This window comes from Miniopterus schreibersii, assembly GCF_964146895.1.
Source record: "Miniopterus schreibersii genome assembly, chromosome: 1".
NCBI classification, from domain to species: domain Eukaryota; kingdom Metazoa; phylum Chordata; class Mammalia; order Chiroptera; family Miniopteridae; genus Miniopterus; species Miniopterus schreibersii.
In genome coordinates, this window is record NC_138101.1 from 27,239,248 (window position 1) to 27,265,039 (window position 25,792).

The window sequence follows — 25,792 nt, forward strand, 5'->3', positions numbered from 1 at the left end:
ATAATGTTTCCAAGGTTTATCATATTGTAACATATCTTTGTACTTTGTTCCTTTTTATTGCCAGATACTCCATTGTATGATATACTAAATTTTGCTTATCTTGTAATCAATTGGTGGACATTTGAGTTGTTTCCACTCTCTGCCTATTGTGAATAATGCTTCTGGTGGATTATTTATTCATATCTATCAGTCTTTTTACACATATGGAAAAAAAGCTAGTGACTCCCACTCCCAGGGTTTTCTTCTGCCTCTTTTGTCTACTAAATTTTCTCTTGATAACTGTATGCTTACAAACATAATGGTGAGTCATGTACACTGATGGAAGAAGAAATCAAAGGCTTCTGTGCCTTGCTCATTTTTTTTTTATGATTACTTGTCAGCTATTACAGCTTTAATATGCCTTGGTGTCATATCTTATGAAACATGCTTAGAATAGTAGCCTCACAAATAAACTTTCTGAGTCTAATTGAAAATTAAAATGGGCCTGGCCAGGCATGGCTCAGCGGTTTAGTGTCAGTATGATTCCCAGTCAGGGCACATGCCTAGGTTGCAGGCTCCATCCGAGGTAGGGGGCGTGCAGGAGGCAGCTGATATAATTTATAGTTTGTTGGACATATCACTGTGAAGACAACCACTTGGAGTGTCTAGTTTTTATATTGTTAGATACATGTAGGATATATTTATAAAGCATTTTACATTTAGTGAATATCAAGCTAAAAATAGCATATAATTTATTCAGTTTCTCCATTTCAGAGTTGTTTTAAGTATCTGCTGAACAATCTAAACCTTAATTAGAAAACAAACATGATTTTTATTAAGTGCTTATTAAAAGACAAAAATGAATATTTAAAAAATATAAATCCTTATTTCACCCACTCTTGCATTTTAGAGATGACTAACTTAGAAACCAAGGTTAGCATTCTTAGTCATATGTCAGTATTATAGATAGAGTTCTAATTCTTGCTCAGAGCAGATAACACTTTATTTTATGGCTTGATTCAAATATAATTCTATTTTTATTTTTATGGATTTGGGGGGGGGGGGAACATTAATTTGTTGTTCCACTTGTTTATGCATTCATTGGCTGTTTCTTGTAGTACCCTGACCAGCAACCTTAGCATATCAGTATGATGCTCTAACCAGTTGAGCTACCCAGCCAGGGCCTCAAGCGTAATTCTTGATAGGAGAAATTATAGTCTACTGTCATGATTAATTTGGGCAATAGAGCCTAATTTACTTAATCCTTTATTTTAGTCAATTTACAAGGCAGCCTAGGAGACTGTCCTGAATGACGCTGTTGCATATGTTTCCAGAGAGCTCCGCTGCAGCAGGCTGAGAGGCACCGTATTCCTTAGATAAGGAAGGCATGGGTGTGATATATCTTACAGTTTGTGTAATATTTTACATTTGCCAACAATTTACACACATATTACTAATTTTATTTTTGCACCTAACCTATGCTATTTGCTGAGGTTTGTTTTTGTTAAATCTGAATATTTCTTTTCTCTTTTCAGGGAGCAATACAAATGGTATTACACTTTTGGTTTTGATTTCTGTATTTATTGCTGGTATATAGAAATACAGTCAGTTTTTGTATGTTACTCTTCCATCCTTTGACTTTATAGAACTGAATATTTCTAGAAGTTGTTTTTTGTAGATTCCTTGGGATTGTCTATGTAAATAATAATAGGGCCAGTTTCGTCCTTTCGAATCTATATGCCTTTTATTTCCTTTTCTAGCTTATCTAGAACTTCCAGCAGTGTGCTGAATAAGAGTGGTGAGAGCATATATCATTGCCTTGTTCTAAATCTTAGAGGAGAATCATTTAGTCTTTCATCATTAAGTATAATGTTACTTGTAGATTTTTTATAGATGCTCTTTATCAAATTGAAGTTCCCCCATTCCTATTTTTCTGAGAATTTTTATCATGAATGTATTGAATATTGTCAGATGCTTTTTTTACATCAATAGATATGATCATGTGATTTTTCTTCAGCCTGTTTTGTGTTGGATTACATTAATGATTTTCAAAAATTGAACCAACTTTGCATCCTGGAATAAACCCCACTGAATCATGGTATATAATTTTTTTATATATCACTTAGTTCTATTTGCTAATATTTTGTTAAGTTTTGTATCTATATTCATGAGGGATATTGGTCTGTAGTTTTCTTTTTTGATATTGTCTTTTTATGGTTTTGATGTCAGGGTAATACTAACTTTATGAAATGAACTGAAATGTGTTTCCTCCTATTTCCTGTGGCGAGTATGTAGAATTGGTGTTAATTCTCCTTTGAACATTTCACAGAATTTCCCAGTGAAACCATCTAGGCCTGGAGATTTCTTTTTTGGGGGGGTTTTGAATTACAAAATCAATTTCCTTAATTATTTGGCATTCCAACTTCTCTATTACATATCAGTTGAGTTGTAGTAGTTTGTGTGTTTTGAGGACTAGGTCCATTTCATCTAAGTTGTCAAATTAATGTCTGTAGGAATGTTCACAGTACTCCCTTATGATCCTTTTGATGTCTTCAACATCTACAGCGATATCCCACTTCATTACTGATATTGGTAATTTGTTTTTTTTCTCTTTTTTTCTTTGTCAGGTGTTTCAATTTTATTGTCCTTTTGAAAGAACCAGCTCTTTGTTTTGATTTTTTTTCTATATTTAATTTTATTGATTTCTGTTCTTTATTATTTCCTTCTGCTTGTTTAAGTTTATTTTTTGTTTTTTTTTCTGAGTTTTTTAAGAAGGAACTTAACTAACTTAAACTTTTTGTCCCTAATTGTGACCCACAAATTTTTTTAAAAATTTTTATTATTATTATTGATTTCAGGGAGAGAGAGAGAGAGAGAAACATCAATGATGAGAGAGAGCCATTGATTGGCTGGCTCCTACTAGGGATTGAGCCTACAACCCAGGCATGTGCCCTGACCTTGAATCGAACCATGACCTTCTAGTTCATAGGTTGATGATCAACTACTGTGCCACACTGGCTGAGCATGACCCACAAATTTTGATACTTTGTATTTTTTTTAATGTATCTTTATTGAGTTCAGAGAGAGGAAGGGAGAGGGAGAGAGACGGTTGAAACATCAATGAGAGATTCATCATTGATCTGCTGCCTCCTGCACACACTGACTGGGGATCGAGCCTGCAACCCGGACATTGCACCGTGATCTCCTGGATCCTAGGTTGATGCTCAACCACTGAGCCAGGACTGGCTGGGCGATACTTTGTATTTTAATTTTCATTCAGTTCCTGAAAATTTCCATCGAGAAGAGTATTGTTTATTTTTCAAGTGATTTTTCTGTTGTCTTTCAGTTACTGAGTTGTAGCTTGATGATATTATGATCAGAGAATGTATTCTTCATATTTTCAGTTCTTTTCAAATTGTCGAGATCTGCTCTATGGCCCTTGGTCATATGGTCTTTGTATATATTCTGTAGGCACTTGGAAAGAATGTGTATTCTGCTGCTGTTGAGTGGACTGTTACATAAATGTCAATTTTAGATCCTATGGTTGATGGTGATACTGAGTTCTTCTATATCTCAGCTGATTTTTTTGTCCAGTTCTATCAGTTGACAGGGAGATGAAGTCTTAACTATAATTGTGGATTTGTTTATTTCTCCTTTCAGTTCTTTAAGTTTTTCCTTCACTCATTTTGCATACACATTTAGGATTGTCATCATGTCTTGTTCATAGTTTGGCTGTGTTATGATTATATATTTCACTTTGTCCCTGGTAATTTTCTTTTTAATTCTCTGATATTAATATACCTACTCATGCTTTCCTTTAGTATGGTTTGCATAACATTTTATTTCATCCTTTTACTTTCAACTTCCCTATATTGTTATATTTAAAGTAAGTTTCTTGTAGACAGCATAAAGTTAGGTCCTGTTTTTTAATGGACTCTGCCAAATATCTGTCCTTTAATTGGTGTAGGTAGACCATTTACATTTCACATAATTATTGATATGCTTTGGTTTACCTTGTTATTTGTTGTTTCCTTTTTTTGGCTTTTTGTTTTTTATTTCTCAATTTTTTTCTGCCTCCCTGTGGGTTTGAACATTCTTTAGAATTCATTTTGACTTATCTGTAGTCTTTGAATATATATTTGCATAGTTATTGCAGTGGTTGCATTACATTATATTATGTATACATAACTTATCATATAGTACGTATATATAGATATCACGGTCTATGGGTGTCGTCATTTTACCAGTTCAAGTCAAGTATATAAACCTTACCTTCCTTCATGTCCCTTTACATTGCCCCACTTATAATTGTCTTTAATATTTTCTCTGTGTACATTTTCAACCATATCAGTGTTATAATTTTTTCCTCAAACTTTTCATATAATTTTGAGAACTCAAGGAGAGGAAAAGCCTGTTGTGTTTGCCCATATATTTGCTTACCCTGTTCTTTCTTCCTTTCATATATTTCAAGGTTCCTTTTAATCATTTTCTGTTTAGAGAACTTTAGCCATTCTTTTGAGGTAGGTCTACTGGCCACAAATTCCCTTGGTTTTCTTTTGTCTGAGAATGTCTTGACTTTCCCTTAATTCTTATAGAATATTTTCTCTGGGTTTAGAATTCTGGATTGACATTTCTTTCAGGTCTTTTTTTTTTTAATCCTCACCTGAGGATATTTTTTCCATTGTTTTTCAGAGAGAGTGGAAGGGAGGGAGAGACAGAGAGAGACAGGGAGACGATGATGTGAGAGAGACACATAGATCGGTTGCCTCCCACACGCGCCCCAACTGGGGCAGGGATCGAGTCTGCAACCGAGGTACCTGCCCTTGACCAGAATCAAACCCGAGGCCCTTCAGTCCTCGGGCCAACATTCTAACCACTGAGCCAAACTGGCTAGTGCTTCTTTCAGCTCTTGAAAAATATTGTGCCCACTTCTTCTCTCTATGTGGTATGATGAGAAATCTACTCTGGTTAGAATTCTTTTTCCCCTATAGATTAGATATTATTTCTCTCTCTGATTTCTTGTCTTTAGTTTCAGAAGTTTGATTATGATGTGCTTTGGCATGGATTTCTTTGGATTTACCTTTTTGGTATTTTCTAAGCTTCTTGAATCTATGGGTTTATGTCTTTGCCACATGTGGGAAACTTTTAGACATTTTTCAGCATACTTTCTGTCCTCTTTCTCTTCCTTCCAGCTCTCTGATGATAGGCAAATGTTAAGTGTTTTGTTATAAACCCACAGGTCCCTGAAGCTCTGTTTTTGTTGTTGTTTTACAGTTCATTTTCTTGCTCTTGTTCAGATTGGGTAATTTCTTTTTTCTATCTTCTAGTTCACTGGTTCTTCCCTCTCTTCTCTCCATTTTGCTGTTGAGCCCATCCATTGAGGTTTTTTGTATTTTTTTAAATATATTTTTCCACTTTAGCATTTTCATTTCATTCTTCTTTACATCTATTTTTTGCTGAGACTTTCTATTTTCATTTCAAGTGTTCAGAGTTAGTCATTAAGCAGTTTTACTTTAAAGTCTTTGTCAGATAATTCTAACATCTCAGTCATATATCTCAGTTAACATATATTGATTGTCTTTTTTATTCCATTTTAGATCTTTCTGGTTCTTAGTATGATGAGTTTTTTGTTACTGCAATCTGGACATTTTTGTATTGTGTTATATTCTGGATGTTATTTAAGCCTTCTTTTTTATGTCTTTCTCTGATACTCTTTGGGCATTTATTGGCTGGGGGGCAAAGGTGTTTCATTACTGATGGGTGGTTATAGAAGCCCATGTTCTCTACTTAGTCTCTATTGACACTGAAGTGGGAGGGACCGGCTAGGCAAAGATTGGAGTTCTGCCTCCCTACAATGTCTTCACTCACACTGTGGTGGGGTGGTTTTGTTTCCACTAAGCACCAATCCAAGGGGAGGGGGAATATTACCTCATTACTTCCTTCTCTGACCCCTCTCTGGAGAGGATTTTTTGGTGCCTTGCTAAAAGCCTTATAAAGATAGAAGTCTAGGTTTTCCACTGGCCTTTGCTGGTGTGGGTGAGAGTAGGGCCACAGTGTTTTTCTGTGGTATTTGGCTGGAGTAGAGCAATTATTATCTGAAAGTTTTCTTTCCTTGTCCTTTGGTCAGAGGAGGAATGGAGAATGTCCAGCCCTCAATGTATACGGCCGGAGAAATCATTTGGTCTGGCATTGCCAAGGCAGGACTCAAAATTCAATAAATTTAATTAAATGTTTGACCAAATATAGCAGCCTAGTTTTTAAGTTGATAATTTTTATGACCCGCAAATGATGTTATAAATATCCAAATGGCCCTTGCAGAAAAAAGGTTCCCCAACCCTGGGTTAGAGAGAGCAGTCTTGATTGATCTATCATACCCAATGGCTTTTCCAGGTTGCCCTCTTCTTCACCCCCAATCTGGGATATAGGAGGCAAAAAGAAAACCTTGGGAACATATTGCCATGTCATCCCTCAGGTTGCAGTGTCCCTGGGTGGTCTTTCTTTTCTCTACCTTTCAGAGCCTTCTTAACGTCTGTTTTATACATAATGCCCAAGGTTTTAAATTACACTTAGAGGGACAAATAGGGAAACATACATCTATTCCCATTTTCCCAAGTGGAAGTCTGAGATTCACATTTTTTAAAAATTTCAGGAGGTAACCATTTTCCTGACATAACTATTAATAGTTAAAATGATGGTCAGAAGTTTTACCAGAGGGAAAAATGCTTTTTTTACAAAGCTTATTTTTAAGATAAGATTTGAGTAAGATATTCAGAACATTACAGATATATTCCAGTACTTATAAGGCTGTCATGTAGAAATGAAATATACTCAGCCTCATCAATATAATCTGCCTAATATCACCATACACTTTACATCAGTCACCATGAGAAGGAAGCCTAGGACTCCTCAGTCATCCCTTATTTACCAGATTGTCATTCACAATGTCTTAGTGCACCTCTTAACGAGACCTCATTTCCATCTATCTCCCAACTCCCCATACTTTTGCAAATTACTCTTTGGAACTCATGACCCTCTTCTGAACATTACTATTTAAAACCTGTGTCCCCACCAAAACAAAATCCTGGTTGAAAGGCTCCCAATTATGGTAAAAGCTAGGACTGAAGATGGCTTTTCTGGAGTTGGTACTAGAAGGAGCAGGTCCAGGCTCCACCCTTAGGTGCTGACTAAAGGAGTTAGAGACATGGAGCCTCAGTTATCCAGTAAGCCTCCAGCAAATGGTGAAATAACTTGGGTAGAGACTGGTCTGGCAAGGGAGACACAGATGGAACTATAGAGAATGGGATTGAGAATTGAGAAGATATTTTTATAGTCACCTATAGAAAGGAGAAGATGGATTGTATAAGGTAAAAAACAAAAACAAAAACAAAAAAAAACCTTTCTGTGAAGATCATGAAATTTGCAATTCAGGGGTACTTGGACCATGTGACCGTCTTCAGTTTTCTACCAAAGGAAACTGTGTAACAGTTATTGGCAACCAGGACATGATTGTTTCAAGAGCCATCATTCCCAGCTGTGACTCTGTTGTATCTTCATTTCTCTGTTGTTTTTTTTCTGTTTTTTTAAGTAAAAGGTCTTTTAAGATGTTTAAAAGATGATTTGACTTTGGGTGGTAGGAACACAGTGCATTATATAGATCATATATCATAAAAATGTACATTTTTAAAAATTTATCTTTATTGAGAGTATTACAGGTGTCCCATTTTTCCCCCAACTGACCCCCTACACTTCGCTTTCACCCCCTCAACAGACCTTCACCCCATTATTGATTGTGTCCATGGGTTATGCATATATGCATATAGCTTCTTTGATTAATCTCTTCCCACCCTCCACCCCCCTTCCCTCTTTCCTCTGAAATATGACCATCTGTTGCATGCGTCAATATCTATGGATCTATTTGGTTTGTCAGATTCTTTTTGTTCATTAATTTCTTCTTAAAGAGGACCCTTCAACTTTTCCTGTAGTGCTGGTCTGGTGGTGGTGAACTCCTTTAGCTTTTTCTTATCTGTGAAGCTCTTTATTTGACCTTCAATTCTAAATGATAGCTTTGCTGGGTAGAGCAATCCTGGTTGTAGTTCCATGTTTTTCATCACTTTGAATATTTCTTGCCACTCCCTCCTGGCCTGCAAAGTTTCTGTTGAGAAATCAGCTGACAGTCGTACGGGTGCTCCCCTGTAGGTAACTAACTGCTTTTGTCTTGCTGCTTTTAAGATTCTCTCTTTGTCTTTAACCTTTGGCATTTTAATGATGCTGTGTCTTGCTGTGGGCCTCTTTGGGTTCCTCTTGTTTGGGATCCTCTGTGCTTCCTGGACTTGTAAGTCTGTTTTCTGTAATTATTTTTTCAAATAGGTTTTCAATTTCTTGCTCTCTTTCTTCCCCTTCTAGCATCCCAATAATACGAATGTTGGGCTTCTTGAAGTTGTCCCAGAGGCTCTTTATACTATCTTCATATTTCTGGGTTCTTTTTTTCTTTTTGCTCTTCTGGTTGGGTGCTTTCTGTTTCCTCATGTTCCAAATTGCTGATTTGATTCTCAGCGTCCTCTACTGTTGATTCCCTGTGAATTATTTTTCATTTCAGTTTGCGTAGCCTTCATTTCAAATTGGTACGTTATTATGTTATCGATTTTCTCAGTTATTTCCCTAATAGCTTAAACATCCTTAAAAACAAAATTCTGAACTCTGTGTCTGTTAGCTTGCTTTGATCTATTTCATTTAGTTCCTCTTCTAGAGATTTCTTCTGTTCTTTCCTTTGTGACATGTTTTTTTGCCTCCACATTTTGGCTGCTTGCAGGTGTTTGTTTCTATGTATTAGGTAGAGCTGCTATGCCTCCTGGAATTTGTAGAGAGGCTTTGTGTAGTAGGTGTCCTGTAGGGTCCAGTGGCTCAGCCTTCCCATTCCCCTCAGCTGGGCCTTCTAGGTTTTCCCGTGTGGGCTGTGTGCACTGTCCTGTTGTAGTTGAGCCTTGGTTGCTGTTGGCATCCCTGGGAGGAATTGACCCCCAGCCAATCAGCTGTGAGGACCAGCTGCGACTACAGCCAAAGAGCTGCTGTGCTGGAGACACCCCTGTGGAGCAGGATTTACTTCAGTGGAGCTTTGGTGTTCACCAAGTGCGCCCCCTGAGTGTGTTACTTGTGGATGTGGTAGGGTTGTAATCCAGCATGGTCGAGTCTGACCACCAGGTGCACTGTCTCTGGGGCCTCCTGGGAGGTGCAAAGTCAGCCTGTTCCAGTGCCTTGCCCAGGGCCACGCAGCATGAGCTACACAGCAAACCGTAGTTGTCTGCTACTTGTGCAGGGCTTGGCGTTGTCCAGGAGAGGCAAAGCTATGAGCCAGTGTAGGCTGCCGCTAGTGCCAGGCTGGGTCCCCTATCAAGCCGTATGGGGCCCTCTGCTGCTTGTTTGAGAGATTTTGGGAAAGTCCTAACTAAGCATGAGGCTCGAGAGGCCACTTGCATAGAAAAGCTCCTGGAAATGGCCTGGATGAGCCTGCAGGTGGGGAGGGGCGGGGCCAAAGGTGTGAGTCAGGTGCTGGAGATTCAAATATGGCGCCTGCCTGCCGGCTTTGTGCTGGAAGGACTTGCCAAAGGAGCAATGGCCTCTGCCAGCTCTTCTGCCTGGGAGGAAGCTGCCCCTCCACCTCTCGCCCGAATTTCAGGCAGGTTGGTTCCTCCCCAAGTGTCCCAGTTTCCTTTTAAGCTGCTACCCGGCGCTGGGCTCAGAGGGAGTGCATCCGAGTGAGTCCATGTGTGGGCCCTTTAAGAGGAGCTGCCGGGGGCTCCCGCAGCCTCGGAGACTCTCAGCGACAGACTCCGCTTGTTTTCACAGCCTGAAGGTGTGGGGACTTCTCTTCCCAGCCCTGGCCCCTTGGGCTGGGGGCCTGCTGTGAGGCTGGGACCCCTCACTCCTCCGGGAAATCTCCACCACTGAGATTCCCTCCCAGGTTTACCCGCGGCACCAGGTGTGGGCCCATGGCCGCTTCTCCCGGATCCAGCCCCGATCCTCCTGTGTCTCCACCCCTTCTACCAGTCTCAGTGCTTCTTCAGTTCCCTGGTTGTAGAGCTTCTGTTCAGCCAGATTTCAGGAGGCTCTGAGTGATGGTGGTTCTGTATTTCAGTTGTAATGTTGATGTGGTTGCGGGAGGCTGCAGGTGCAGCTGCTACCTACATGCCATCTTGTTTTTCCTCTCTGTACATATTTTTTTTAATTTTGTATTTATTAGTTTTAGGAAATTAATCATGATGTCCCTTGGGTGTGGTGTTCCCTGATTTTTTTGCCCTGATTCACCATTTTTTTAACTACTTAGATTATGTGAGTTTATACTTTTCATCAAATTTGGGAGAAAATTATTCCTTCAAATATTGTCAGTCCTACTCATACCCTTTCTCTAGAGAAGAACCGTGTGATATTGACCTATAGGTCACTGAGGCTTTATCATTTTTTTTTACTCTTTTTATTCTCTATATGCTTTAATTTGGATAATTCTTGTTATGTCTTCAGGTTCCTCTCTTTTCTGCAGTCCCTAATGATTCCTATCCAGTGAACTTATTATTTTGTATATATTGAAAATTTTTTGTCTTTAAAAGTTCTACTTCTTTTAAAAACTTTTTTCTCACCTCATTATGTTTATATTTTTCATTATATCCTTAAGCATATGTGTATTAGTTAACTTGAAGTTCTTGCCTGCTGATTTAATCATCCTGTAACTTCTTAGTCTGTTTCTCTTGACTGATTTTTATCTTGGTTTGGTTATCACTTTTCTATTTCTTTATATGTATACTAATTTTTTATTGGATAGTGGACATTATGAAGTTTCACATTCTGTGCTGGATTTTATCTTTTTTCAAATAGTGTTGGACTTTGTTTTGACAAGCAGTTATTTATGGATCAGTTTGATCCTTTATTGTAGGGATCAGCAAATATTTTCTTAAAGGGCCCGATAGTAAATGTTTAGGATTATGAATAATCTGGTCTTTGTTCTAACTGCTCAACTGTGCTCTTGTAGCTGGAAAGCAGCCGTAGACAATATATAAACACATGGGTGTTGCCATGTTCTAATAAAAATTCACTTACAAAAACAGTTGGTTTTCTCATGGCTGGTAATTTGCTAACCCTTGCTTTAGAGGCTTGTTTTTAAGTGTTGTTAGAGTTGTATTCTATGGCTAGTTTATTTCTTTTGAAGCGTCTCCTGATTGCCCTGGATGTTCAGCAAGGATTCTCTAACTGGTTGAAATTCACATGTTCTCTAGTCCTCTATGAGCTTTGGAATCTGTTCAGTTGCAGTGCTCCAGTCCTTCTTTGCCCAGTTTCATGGCGCTTCACTCAGTGCATGCACCATTCAACATTTAGCCAAGGACGCAAGCAGACCCCTAAGCTGAGTTACGATGGTCTTCGGGAGCAGCTCCTCCTCTGAAGTACCCTGCCCCTCCAATTCCAATTTTTGTCTTCCAGTCTCAACAAGATAATTTTGATCTGCTCAGGGTCCTCCTCCTTGCTCTGAAGTCCAAAAAGTTCTCCAGACCTCCTTGCCCCCTAAAAAACACACACACACACAAAACACACAAGGCATACTACATTTATTTTCCTTCTCTCAGGGATTACAGTTCTGTGCTGCCTATTGTCCAATATATAAAAACTGTTTATATACCTTGTTCAGTTTTATAGGTGTTTACAGCAGAGGGTTAAGCCCCTTCCCAGTTCTGTCATCATGGCAGAAAGCTTCTATGATACTTTTAAAATAAATACTTAAGTTCCATTCCAAACTAGATTCTCTGGGGGTGCTGCCTGGGCTTCCATACTTTTTTTAAAAGTCCCTCAGAATTCTGACACATAGTCAAGTTCAAATTTGAGTTTTTGGTGCTAAGTAGAGGTAATTTGAGCACATCAAGTACTGGGGCCTAGTATATCTTAAGTACAGAGGTGCTGACATTTCGGACTATAATCAGACAGAAGGCAGGGAAGGTCAGCTAGGAAGGAAGGAGGCTATGTACAAAAATCCTTATTGAAAGGATGGTAGGAGATGAATTTCCCCTGTTTTGGAGTTTTGAAGCCAAGGTTTCTTTCCTTTCTTCCTCCCAGACACCCAGTGAAAATAGTGGCCAAACTCATTCATTCTTTCCGCTCCTACTCACTACTGTGGTAGACCTTTTAGTTATTTGTATCCTTTAGATGGATTAGAAGTGAGAAGGATGGAGTTTTAATCTATTTCTACGGTTTTAGGACCACATTCCTGGCCCAGTCTTTCCCTTTAGTCTTATCTTCCCCAAACAAGTGGAGGTTGAGAGAGAATAGGGTGACCTCTGTCTGCCTGTGATTCCTTCCCCTCCCCCCATTCTCTCTGAACCCCACTTCAGAGTTTTTTGTTAGGTAAAGCATGTTAAGGTAATATTTTTTACTTATTTATGTGCAGCCATCCTTGAGCATTCTAAGAAACTAAAACCGATGCCCTTTTAGAGGTCAATTATCCACAAAGAATAAACAGGGAAGGATGAGTGTCCTCAGAAGATCAGGACTTACAATGCTAAGGGACTACCACAATAATAAAATTTATTTGAACTTATTTTGGCTTAAAAACTAATGCAAATTATACATTTTATTATTTCATGTATCAATATTTGTTTTAATATAAGTGTTCTGACCCTTAATAGAATTGACATTCCAAAAAATATACCATCTTTATCATGTGACTTTATATACCTCTTGATATGCCCGTAGATTTATAACTTTCCTATTTGGTGAAACACAACAATAGAAGCAGTTTTTGGTTTTTTAATAATGTTTAGTTTCTGAATTTTAAGTTACATTGTAGGTGATATCGGACTTGGAGATACACCCACCAGATGTTAATACAAGTTTACATGAATGGCCCTGGCCGGTGTGGCTCAGTTGGTTGAGTGTTGTGCCATGCAACAAGACGTCACTGGTGCACTGGTTAAAAACATTTAAAAAAAAAACTTTGCATGAGTGTTTCTTTGAGGGGAAAGTGTATTTCGAATTCTAGTCAACATTCTCGTAGTCGACCTTTTTTGAGTAAGGATTTGATTATTTAGGGTTTACCAGTTATCTTTTTTTTTATTTTATTAGCCCAGAAATATTCTTTATTCTTTGCATTTCTATAGAGTGAGTTTTCGTGTATATAGGTGTACTAGTGCCCAGTCATCAAGTATTATAGAAAGCAGTGGTTTCACTTACACTTGGTTTCCACTGAAAACATTGATTTTTCTTTGCCATTCTGCAGTACCTTCTCCAGGGAAATTCCGCTCCCCTGCAGCACCATCTCCTTTGGCTCTTCGGCAACCAGTAAAAGCATTTAGTAATCATGGCTCTGGTTCTCCTGGTAGTCAAGAAACAACACAACTCACACAGACCACCTCTTCACCTGGGCCTCCCATGGTTCAGAACACAGTCCCAGCAAATCCTTCCAGCAATATCAACAGCACTACTCTGACCAGACCTGCAGGGACAACCGTGATGAGAAGTGGCTTGCCCAGACCCAGTGCCCCTTCTGCTGGGGGTATACCAGTGCCTCGCAGCAAACTTGCACAGCCTGTTCGCAGGTAAGTGGCAGATGCACTGTTTCAACATTCTTGAGCCTAGGAAGTGGGTAGACTGGAATTACACTCATTTTTGCATTTGATAGTGAACATAGAGAGTCCTGATTGGGTTCTCACTAGCCTTAGTACAATTTGAATAAAACATTTCTTTATTGTTTTAAAGAAAACCTTACTTGGGACGTTAGAATATTTTACCACTTTGGTTCAGATTAAATTTGCCCAGATACCTAACATGATTAAGCATCTCAGACACCTCCTAGAAAAAATTTTTAGAACCACTCAATTTGGTTGTGATATTTGTTTATTTTGAATATAATAATGTTCAATAAAGATAGTAAGGCATATAATCCTTAGAGTGAGATTTTTATTTTATTTATTTATTTTTTTAATATATTTTTATTGATTTCAGAGAGAGGAAAGGAGAGGGGGAGAGAGAGAGAGAAACATCAATGATGAGAGAGTCATTGATCGAGCCCACAACCCGGGCATGTGCCCTGACCGGGAATCGAACCCTGATCGCCTGGATCCTAGGTTGACGCTCAACCGCTGAGCCACACCTGGCCGGGCAGAGTGAGATTTTTAAAAAATTTATCTTTATTGTTGAAAGTATTACAGATATCCTCCCTTTTTTTCCTCATCGATCCCCTCCACCCCGCATCCATCCACCTCCCCACCCCCCAAGGCCTTCACCACACTATTGCCTGTGTCAACGGGTTATGCATATATGCATATAAGTTCTTTGACTAATCTCTCCCCACCCACTCCCTCACCCCCACCTTCCTACTGAGATTCATCAGTCTGTTCCATGCCTCTATGTCTCTGGGTCTATTTTGTTCCTCAGTCTGTTTTATTTATTAGATTCCACATATGAGTGAGATCATGTAAAACTGAATCAGGAAGAATCAGAAAACCTGAATAGGATAATGATAACTGATGAAATTGAAGCAGTAATCAAAAAACTCCCATCAAACAAAAGCCTTGGTCTGGACTGCTTCACAGGGGGAGCTTTCTAATTCTTTAAGTTGTAGGGTTAGATAATTTATTAAAAATTTTTCTTGCTTTTTGAGGTAGGCCTGTAGTGCTATGAACTTCCCTCTCAGGATTGCTTTTGCTGTATCCTGAACAAATAATACTTATTGATAAATACTTATCTATTGCCATTTTAATTCTTTATGCCTATCTTTTTCTCTCTCTCTTTTTACTTCTAATTACAGCAGTTCCTTTAACATTTCCTGCAGTGCTGGTTTGGTGGTGATAAACTGCTTTAGCCTTTTTTGTCTGGGAAGCTCTTTATTTCACCATCTATCTTGAATGATAGTCTTGCTGGATAGAGTAGTCTTGGTTTCAGATTCTTGTTTTGCATTACCTTGAATACTTCATGCCATTTCCTTCTGGCCTGTAGAGTTTCTGATGAGAAGTCAGCTGACAGCCTTATGGGGAGCTCCTTTGTAGGTAACAGATTGCTTTTCTCTAGCTGCCTTTAAGATTCTCTCTTTGTCATGAATTTTTGGCATTTTAGTTATGTGTCTGGGCATGGGCCTCTTTGGGGTCTTCTTGCTTGGGACTCTCTGAGCCTCCTGAATTTGTGTGACTTTTTCCTTCACCAGGTTAGGGAAGTTTTCTAGCATTATTTCTTCAAACAGGTTCTCTAACCCTTGCTTATTTTTGACCTCTTCTGGCATTCCTCCAATACGAATATTGTTATGTTTCATGTTGTCCCACAGCTCCCTTAGACTGTCCTCCTGTTTTTTAATTGTGTTTTCTTTTTGGATCCCTGATTGAGTGATTTTTTTTCTACGCTGTCTTCTGATTTGCTGATCCAGTCTTCAGCTTCCTCTAATCTGCTGTTTATTCCTTCCAGTGTATTCTTTCTTTTTTAATATATCTTTTATTGATTTCAGAGAGAGGAAGGGAGAGGGAGAGGGAGAGAGAGAGAGAGAGATAAAAACATCAATGATGAGAGGGTGTCATTGATCAGCTGCCACCCACATACCCCCAACTGGGGATCGAGCCTGCAACCTGGGCATATGCCCTGACTGGGAATCGAACTGTGATCTCCTGGATCCTAGGTCAGTGCTCAACAACTGAGCCACGTCCAGCCAGGCTCCAATGTATTCTTTATTTCTGCTATGTCATTCTTAATTTCCTTCATAGTTTCCATATCTTTTTTCATGCTGTTGAGCATCCTTACAATCAGTATTCTGAACTCTATATCTGATAGATTGCTTATCTTCATTTCATTTAGCTCTTTTTCTGGAGACTTCTCTTGTTCTTTCATTTGGGGCTTGTTTTTTTGTCTCCCCATTTTGGCTGCCTGTTTGGGTTTGTTTCTATGTATTAAGTAGATCTGCTAGGACTCTCACTCTTTTTGGAGGGTCTCTGGTGCAGGCCGATGTCGGATGCAGTTTGTGACTGACCCTGAGTACCCTGTTTGGAGCTATCAACAACCCTTGGCTTGAGGTATCCTCTGCTGGAACTGGGTGCGGTTTGAAAGGACCAAGATGCACACCAAAGTCTGCTTTTCCAAGGCCCGGGTCCAGAAGCAGATCAGGCAGACTCAAAGCCCTCTGAGGTTTGCCTCTGCCTGCAGACTGATTAATCTGATTCCCTTAATGAGCCTCAGGCTGTAGAAACTCCTTAGGGTAGGGCCAGAGGTTTTCCAGCAGGGCGGGGTGATTGCTTCCCGACCCCAGGCAAAAGCAGCAAAATGTCTGCCTGAGAGAGATATCCTCTGCAGCATGGGGGAAAGACCCGGCACAAGAATCCAGAGGGGTGCCCTCTGAGCTCTATCTCCAGATCTACACAAACTTAGATTCTCCTCACCCAGCTCCAATCCACTCTGCCCTCCCTCTGCTGGAGCCCAAGGTGAGTGGCTGCACATGAAACTTTGTGCCTTGGCTCTTTAAGAGGGTGCCTGCATTTCCAGCCATCTCTCCCTGGCCGACAGAAAGCCGGCTGCTTTTCACAGCCAGATATTGTGTGGACACCTTTCTCAGTTCTGGTGCTCTTGGCTGGGAAGCCCAGACTGGGGTTTAGGCCCCAGAGTCCTCAGTGGGACCCCCACAGCTGAGATCTCCTTCTAGACCTTAAGGTACTGCCTGTGGGACCCCAGCCAGCCCTCTAACATCAGCACTTCCTACCAGTGTCTATGTGGTCTCCTCTTTCCTCCTTGGTTATGAGGTTTGCTCTCCAGCTCGTCTGCAGTTGCAGTTGATTATTCAAAATGGTTTTTCTATGTTTTAGTTGTAAATCCAGATTGGTCCCGGAAGAGTGTCTGTGTAGCTTCCACTCAGTCCACTACCATCTTTAATCTCCTAGAGTGAGGTTTAGGATAAAATTTCTAGCTACCATGTCCAAGTATAATCTGAGTGGGTGATTTTCAAACTTGCTACAATTCAGAATCTTCTGTGGAATTTGTATAAACATAGAGGCCTAAAATTTACTGCCAAAGAGTGGATCTGGTATGAAGCCCAAAATCTCTGGGTATGCTGGGTTTTGTTTGTTTAATCTTCTGGTGATTCTGAGCCCAGCTGGTTTGGGAATTGTGCACCTGTACTTTTTGTCTATCTTTCAGTAATGTGATTACCACCATGAGTAAATTTAGGTGTCAAACAAAACTAAATGTTAAATATTTATTTGCATGTAAAAAAATGCATTTATTTCATAAGCATTAAATTGCCCATACTTTTTATTTTAAGATAAACATATTACATTTCTGAATTCAGTAGTAGAGTACAACAGCTTTTTGCTGTGTACTGTGCTAAATAACTTACATGTATCTTATATTTTTTACATAACATGAGATGTGTAGGTACTGTTGTTACTCCTATTTTCAGAGAAGAATATTGAAATTTAATGAGGTAAATAAGGATGGTAATCCATGGTTGGAAAAGATGAGACAATCTTTTCCTTTCTCTTACTACTCTAGCTATGTTAGCAAAAAGAGGTTAGCGAAGTCACCTGATGTCCAGTAAAACTTGAAGGTTGTGGAAATACTGAGTGTGGGATAGTTGTGCTAATAGCTGTTTAGAGCTTTGATTTCAGTAGTCCCCTGGAACAGCCTTCATTGGATTGTGATGCCACCTGCAAAGTAATTACCCTATGTGTGAGATGGTATGGTGATGTTTTATTTAAGCCCTGCAAATCACTTTATAAAATTGCTTTATTTCAGATCCTTGCCAGCTCCTAAAACTTACGGTAGCATGAAAGATGACAGTTGGAAAGATGGCTGTTATTGACCAGCAAAGAGAAGAAAGCAGAAGTCCACAGCTTCATGGATACCCCTTCACCAGGCGGAAAGACAACTTTTATATGCAGACTGTTCACATAAGACTCTTGGGATTTGTCAAGTCCCAGCCCTCTCTGTCTTAATTAGCACAAACTGACAGAGATGACCAAGCAGCACTTTAATGACATTTAACATCAGATGTGTTTGGTAATCATACAATCACTCTCCATGGAATCACTTTTAGTTTTGTTTAACAGAAACTAAGTTGATTTTTTACTATTTGACAGAGGCCAATATCTGGGCAAAAAAACTAATGGATGCCAAAGAGAAAATGCCCATTTGTAAATGAGAGAGTACCTTTGTGCACAAGCAAATGGTGATTTCAAGCTATCCAAAACTTCACGTTCAACCTAATTTACTGTATAAATGGTATCAATAAATACTGTGTTAATGAGAACTAACATTCTGATTAATTATCTAAAATGTTTCACTAGTGTTTCACTGGTACTCCAAGAAACTAGACTGAAATGCAGAAGGATGGGGGTGGGGAAAAACCTGGGCTAGAGATTTCAAATGTGATACCTAAATTTGGGAGAATTCTATAAATTATTTTTGCAGATTCATTAGGAAAAAAAGTCATTTTGTTTAATGTTAAGTTTTGGATGTAGCTCACGTGTCACCGCTGGATAGTGTTGCAGCGTGCATCCATCGCGTCGCATTGTCACTTCAGGCTCCTGTGTTTGGTGTGATTGCCAAAAGGGCTCAGTGTCAGTGTACAATCTTTCTACACTTTATAGCTCCTGGCTCAGGAACGATAGCCTTTGCTGTTGAAGCCAACTTCTTCACATGCTGTTATCTGTTACAGAACTAAGAGATCTTGTTTCTATTAGCAGGCTTCCATGATGGGAAGAGCAAGTAGTGTGCGTGTCTTTATTCTTTATACAAAAACACCACCTCGGTGCTTACAACCTGCAGCAAACCATACAGTGAGAGGGGAAATCTATGCACTTAACTTATAAAATCTCTGGTAATGACAGTTGTATTGTTGCTATTAAATGGCACAACGGTCTGTTATGTGGTAGGAGAGTAGCCTGCTGAATCCTGCCTACATTGATCCACTTTAAACTGAGTAACTGTATAAAACATCCTTTGAAAATACTGTCTCTTTTGACTTTGATTCTGCCTTACGTCAATTTTTTATAACAAATGAAACCCAGTACATGTGACTCTAACCCTTAAATACTTGCTCTCTGATGGCCCATATGTATACCCTGGGAATCACTTATTTTGGGTTTTTTTATACTTTAACCAGACTAAAATGTCCTCCTACAGCACCTTTCTCATTTTTCATACTGAGAGGTCTGTTTTTAAATATTTAATTTGAACAGCTCTAAAATATTGGCAGTTGAAGTCACCTCTAAAGGATTTTAGGGATTTGAACATAAGTTTATTTTCTGTTAGTCAAAGACATTCTGTAAGTTGGCAAAAGAAACTGAGAAATGGGAAGCTTGATATTCAGGATAGCATTGAGGTTGACATGCTGAGAGACCCCTGTCCTGCCCTGACTGACACCGTGGTAGTCTGTTAGCTTGGCCATAGGGAGTCATTCCGTTAGCACCAGCAGTTGGAGATTTAACTTGCCAGTGCTAATGCATTTCGGTATATAATGCAAGGAACTTTATCCTTGAATTTGAGGGTGATGGGGGTGGGTCAGGAAAGGATGGCACCAGAATTCCACATGATGATGAATTTAAAATGTTGCTTTTTAGAGAACATCTGCTTCAGGTGTGTGTGGGGGAGAATCCCACGTAAAAATCTAAGTAAAAGAAAGAACTAGCCACTCTCTTTAAAACCACATATACGCAAAACAAAATAGGTCTCAGTTTTCAGTGCAACATTGCAAAAAGTATATATACATGCTGCAATCTAGTAATTAAAGGAATTTTAACTCTATTATGAAACACCCATTACATTTATAAGTTAGATTATCGGTTTCTAAAGGAGTATTCAGGTTATTTAACTTTGTTTTTAAAAGGCTGCATCAGAAAAAAATGTCTATTTTTTTGAATTAAAATATTTCATCACTTGTTAAAAATGTATTTGGATCTAAGTTGGGTAAAGTATTATTTTACCTGCTGTTATACTACCACAGGTATTGGCTTTTGGTCTCCTAAAGAGAAAAATTGCCTTTTTACTAGAAAGCCTTTGTGTATTGCCAATTTTTCTATTTGGGAAAATCCAAGGATTACTGTGGTTAGTCTTACAGGAGAAATGTGGATTTGATAAACTAGTGCCTATGATTTTAACTTATGTTTGATATACAGTAGTAAGGGTTTTATGAATGTTGATTATTTTTTTGTGCCAACAACCCAGATTTGTCACTTCTATGTAAGCAGAAAGAGATGAGCTCTGCTTCTGAAGTTATTTAATTTTCTCGGTGTTTGAATGTTATTTTTTTGTGTGTTAATAAAAGTGTAAAGAATTGGAAAAAATATAAATATTCTTAACTCAAGCATTTGCTGGATCATTTTTCTACAGAACTTGTTTGTAATATGAAACACTCTCTGAAGAGTTGACTTTTTTCAGTTTTCATACCCTGGAAATCACATTTTGTAAAACTGGGGACCATTCATAATTGTCAGATACTTTTTAAAATTGTTTATCTCAATACATCACTTTTATAAAAAAGTTTTTTTGGAAGGAAATTAGATACATGTGTCCCCAGATGTTTGTATAACTCTAGAATGATCTAGACTGTGTATGTTTAAATTAACTTTTTATTGACTGTACAGACATCAGTTTTTGACATTATGCATGGTCCTTTGAGATCACATGAACTTTGATTTGCAAACATTTTATAGCCGAATTTGTATCTGTGGTTGCCTCCTTAATAAACAGCCTGACCATAATGTTTATTATTAAATTTATATTTGTTTTTCAAGTGTTTTATTAATTTCTGGGTGTGGTGAGATTCCCCCTCGCTCCTTTCCCCCCTGCCACTCGCCGCCAGTTGCTTACAATCAGTTTTAATAAATTTCTCAGTTGATTTCTTTAAACACACAAGCCCAAATCACATTTGATCTTTATGAGGTTGGAATGTATCACGTTATATTTTCTCTGTCCTGGTGATTTCATATGTAGATTACTTGGAGTAAATGTATAGTTTATTCAAAATTGGTATGTTCCTGGAACTTTTTCACCTGCTGTAAATTGATAGCTAGTTAAAAAAAAAAAAAATTTAGCATATATGAAACAAGCAAATGCCAATTTTATAAGAGTTTCCAACAGAGCAAATATGGATATTTTGTTGATCATGCACATCTTTTCTCTCGTGGATGAATGGGGAAAAATCAAGTTTTGTACACTGTTTAATTAGTTCCCTGCCTTCCTTTTAGAAGTTTTTACTGACCTTTATGTTACAAGAATGTTAAGAGAAATGAGCCTTCATGTTTGAATTTTTCTCCCAATCCAACACAAAAACTTTTAAGAACCATTTAAAGTTGTCAAAATACTTGTCAATCGGTGAATGAGAAGTTTACTTAAACTTGTCCTCTGCCAGTGCAACAGTTGGAAACCCACGTGGGGGTCCTTGTGGAGCATTTGCTGCATCAGAATCCAGCAATGAGTCACAAACAGAAAAAACACTGGAGAAACTAACTTGGAGGGAGGTAGTGAGCAGGATGTTCACATGCGCATGAAGCCAGAGTTAGCAACCCCGAGTGCGTTGTGTATTTTGAACGATCCTAAATACAAGTCTGAGGAGACTGAAATGGCCCTCTGGTTACTGGTCTGAGGGTAGGACAGACATCACTTAATCCAGCCCGGTTAGAACTATGCTGAGAGATGCCAGTTTCAAACCAGTTCCTTATCTGCACTGGGTAACTTTAACACTTTCTCTTTAAAAAGAAGCAAAAAATAAAGTTTTATTTCTTATGATTTTGGAAGTAAGAGGGATGCATTGCTTCAAGAAAACAACCACCTGAAAATATTAAGGAATATAAAAGTGAAAATGATCCTGCATCTCACCTGGGGATCCTGCAATCTAGAAATAAATCTCTAAGTGCTGGCCTGGCATGGTTATAAAATATTAGGTGGAAGGGTGAAGAGTCTTCTGTTTAAGATGAGTAATATTTTTCACTTACAGTGCTGACGTGAGTTTGCTTTGGACAGAGGTGTGCATTAGCTGCTAACGAAAGCTTGGCACATATTTCTCATTCCCGATTGCAGATACTCCTTAGTTTAAAAAACCGTCATATATAGTTTGTATCTTTATAACATTAATTGGTTTCTCCTATAAAAATTATGTTTATTACAGAAAACTAGAGAAATATGGTACATTTTAATGAAGGAAAAGCACTTAACCATGGGTAATCACTTAAATTTGAGATTTATTTTTTATGAAGTTGGGCATCATAGTCATGGTTGACAGTGTAACTTTTTATTAAGTCTGATGTCACTGACAACTTCATTTATAGATGGATTCTGCTGCTGGGGGAAAAAGTCAGTTCCAGGAAAAGTCAAATATTAATTTCAAAACTTTACTAAACCTCTATTATCATAGTTCTCCGTACACTATATTTTATTGAACTGCTCCACACAGTCTGCCAAACTGTGAATTAGTACTATTGGTTTGAATACAATTTCAATTTTAAAGCAAAATGCCTTTGGAGAAATAATAGGTACCAAAAAAAAAAATGAGACAGTCTAGAGTTCTCAAATTTAGAGCCGCCTGCCGGGCTGCCGGTGCGCATTTCTGCACCGCCCCCGGAGTGCTGTTCATGAGCAGCTCTGGTCCCAGGACTACGATTCTAGGGACAGGATGCCCCGAGGGGGCGCGGGTCCTGCAGCGACTGCGCCAAGGGACTGGCGTTAAGTGAAAACCCCGCAGCTCGCAGGGAAAGACCCCGGGCGGCGGGCGCGCCCCGCAGCAACGTGGCTCAGGCTCCTGAGGCCCCGGGTCGTTGCCGCCCCCGCGCCCCTCAGCACCTGACGAAATTCCCCCGAGGGCGGAGGTTCCTTTGAGCTGAGAGTGTCACTGGCCTCCAGGAGGAAGAGTCGATTTTTCCCAAAAAAAAATTTTAACTGATTCATAAAATATGCACAGGAAAGTGTACAAAACGAATGTCCCGCTCGCTGAATTACCGCTGGTTACGCGCGACCAGCGCGCACGGAGCCGGGACTTCGCAGCCCCCGGAGGTCAAAGGTCACAGCCGCCCGACTTCCAGCTCCCGGGCCGGTGGGGCCTGTTCTTGAACTTCGTGTAAGTGGAGCCGTGCACTCCGTCATTTTTCTCTGCCCATTTTGAGTAAAGGCTGAAACGGGGCTTTTCTCAGCCTCGGGCCCGCCGCGTTGCCGTCGCTCGAACGCAGCAGCTTTCCCCCCGGGGCGAGCGGCGGCGGGTGGTTTCCAGCGCGCGTCTCCTAAACTGAACGCAGCCTTGGGCCTCGGGCATCGCCCGGGGGTCAGCCCTCAAAAGCCTTTCTCTCCCACCCACAGCGCCTAAAGCTTCTGGACAAAATGCAAAAGCAGCTACCTGACGACTCTGAGAAATAAGCAGAGCAGGCAGGTTGGGGAGGAGTGAAGCCCGCAGAAGGGGCCCCGGGGTGAGCCCCCCGCCCCCCTCGGCCTGAGCCGGGGGCACAGCTGCCATCCTGGCTCCTCTGACTCTGCAACCACAGGAAAGGGGGGGAAATCTATGCATGAAACACCCCAAAAGACCAGGGAGAAAGGAGCTCCTGGAAGCTCAAGCAGGTCGGGTTTTTCATTTTTCTCTCTTTTCTTCCATAACTGCTTTTCTCCCTTTCCTGCTGCTTCAAGGAGAAGAGTTTAGAAGAAGGGCTCCATTTGGGGGAGAACGGAACAAGCCTGTTGCAAGAGGGTTCTTACAAATGAAACAAATCCCGGTTAACTCAACAAAACTGGCTTGGTTTCTGCAGCACCGTTGACCGTCCCCATGAAAGGCGGAGGCTCCTGGTTCGATCCCTGACTCCGTGGGGTCTGCCGAGTCCTGGATCTTGCCCAGCAGTTAGTGACGCTGATATCACTGGTGTGGATGGAAACCGATGGAAACCGAACGTAAGATAAATGAGGAGGGAATTATTAGCCTTAAGGTTTGTTGTGTTCACTTGTGACTGTTACGATGAACCCTCTAGCCACTTTGCGGGGAAACATGGTGAGCTCGACGTAAGAGTCCTTCATTGCTGCGTTCAGGCGTTGCCTACCCTCAAAATCCCTACCATTCCACAAACTGTCCAGGCCCTCAGCTGTGCCCACCTTAATGGCACACCACGTTCTGTTCGCCTCATGTCTTCCGTTGGACTAGGCCTCTGTTTCCCAGGGTGGCCGTGAGTATGCAGGAGATACAGGAGAGCTATTGCCCCAATTTCCAGTTCTGGGTTTCTGGCTTGATAGGTAGTATGTTTCCAAAATCTAATTGCTGGTTTCCTTGAACCAATTTTTCTCCTATTTTCTTCGGGGGTCTCAAAAGGCTCAATTAAATCATTTCCAGAAAACATGTAGCAGACTCTTAAGTTCCTTTCCACTCGAAAATCAAGCCATCTATTTCGTGTGTAGAGATTGTTCAACTAAAGGAATAAATGTCCATTAAACTAAAAAAAGACATAGAAAACTACATCCTGCAGATAAAATGTATTACAAAAATTATAAATGGTGATTTTCAACCCTGTTGGAGGAAATCGTAAGTGCCTGGCAGAGCAGATAAGACCATCTTGGGTCAGGCCTGTGTTAGGTCCTCATTCCACCACTTCATAGCTGTGTGACCCTTATTGAGTCACTTAATTAAATTTCAGAATCTTCCTCCACCCCTGGCAAAAAGGGCTTGATCAGAAGATCTATATCATGAATTTACTATGCAGATTACAAGAGACTAATCATATAAGGAGCTTCACATAGTGTCTGGGTCTCAGTAACATTAATTATTATAATTATTAATACTAAAATAACATTTAGGAGTAATATTAATTGGTCAGTATATATTGGGCTTTGACTAATAGAACTTAATTTTCAGGGGCATATATAAGTACTCAAGAAGTCTAAATTAGGTTACTGATGGTGTTAGTTCAGTATTCAACTATAATTTCAGAGATACAAGCTCTTTCTGACTTTATGCCCCACCATCCTTAGAGTTAAGTTTTGCCTGCATTCTTGTTGCCTCATGATTCTATATGACTGCTGCAGATCCAGCCATCACATCTTTACTCAAGGCAGAGATAAGAGGGAAAGGAGCAGTGTGAGGGATATCTGCTCCCTTGCATCAAGGAAAGAAAAGCTGCCCTGGCCAGGTGGCTCAGTTGATTGGAGTGTCACCCTGTACACCAAAAGGTTGTGGGTTTGATTCCTGGTCAGGGCACATACCTAGGTTGTGGGTTCAATCCTCGGTCAGGGCGCAAACAGGAGGCAACCGATGGATGTTTCTCTCCCCCTTCCTCTCTCTCTAAAATCCATTAAAAAAACATAACCTCAGGTTAGGATTGAAAAAGAAGAAAGATAGAAAACAAAAGTTTACCAAAGGCCAAGCAGATTTCTGCTTGTATGTCATTGGCCAAAACTGTCACAAAGCATCTTCTAGCTAAGGAAGCTGGGAAATGGAATGTGTATTTAGCTGAGTACATTGCCTTCCCTAATAAATAAATTTTGGTAGTGGGAGAAAATGGGGAATAGATGTTGGATCAGCAACTAACAGGATCTGTCACAAATAAGTAAATTTTCTAAGTAATAAAAACTTACCTAAATTCCTAAAGCTTTTTTAAATGTTAGTACTTTTTAAAAAAATATATCTTTATTGATTTCAGAGAGAGGAAGGGAGAGGGAGAGAAAGAGATAGAAACATCAATGATGAGAGAGTCATTGATCGGCTGCAGCCTGCAACCTGGGCATGTGCCCTGACCGGGAATTGAACCTCAGTCTCCTGGATCCTAGGTCGACGCTCAACCCCTGAGCCATGCCCAGCTGGGCAATGTTAGTACTTTTTAATGAAAATCTTTTTCTGATGCTGTCA

At 39.8% G+C, this 25,792-nt stretch overlaps 1 protein-coding gene across 2 annotated transcripts in view; it reads left to right on the top strand.

Moving 5' to 3' along the window:
• SLAIN2 (SLAIN motif family member 2) overlaps nt 1-20,157 on the top strand; it is a 58,542-nt gene extending 38,385 nt beyond the window's left edge. For both annotated transcript variants that reach the window (XM_081132733.1, XM_081132734.1), the window contains 2 exons: nt 13,232-13,550; nt 17,719-20,157. In XM_081132733.1, coding sequence (XP_080988859.1) covers nt 13,232-13,550; nt 17,719-17,785 — 386 coding nt within the window. In that variant the 3' untranslated portion in view covers nt 17,786-20,157. The remainder of the gene's footprint in view (nt 1-13,231; nt 13,551-17,718) is intronic.
• Nucleotides 20,158-25,792: the final 5,635 nt, after the last annotated feature.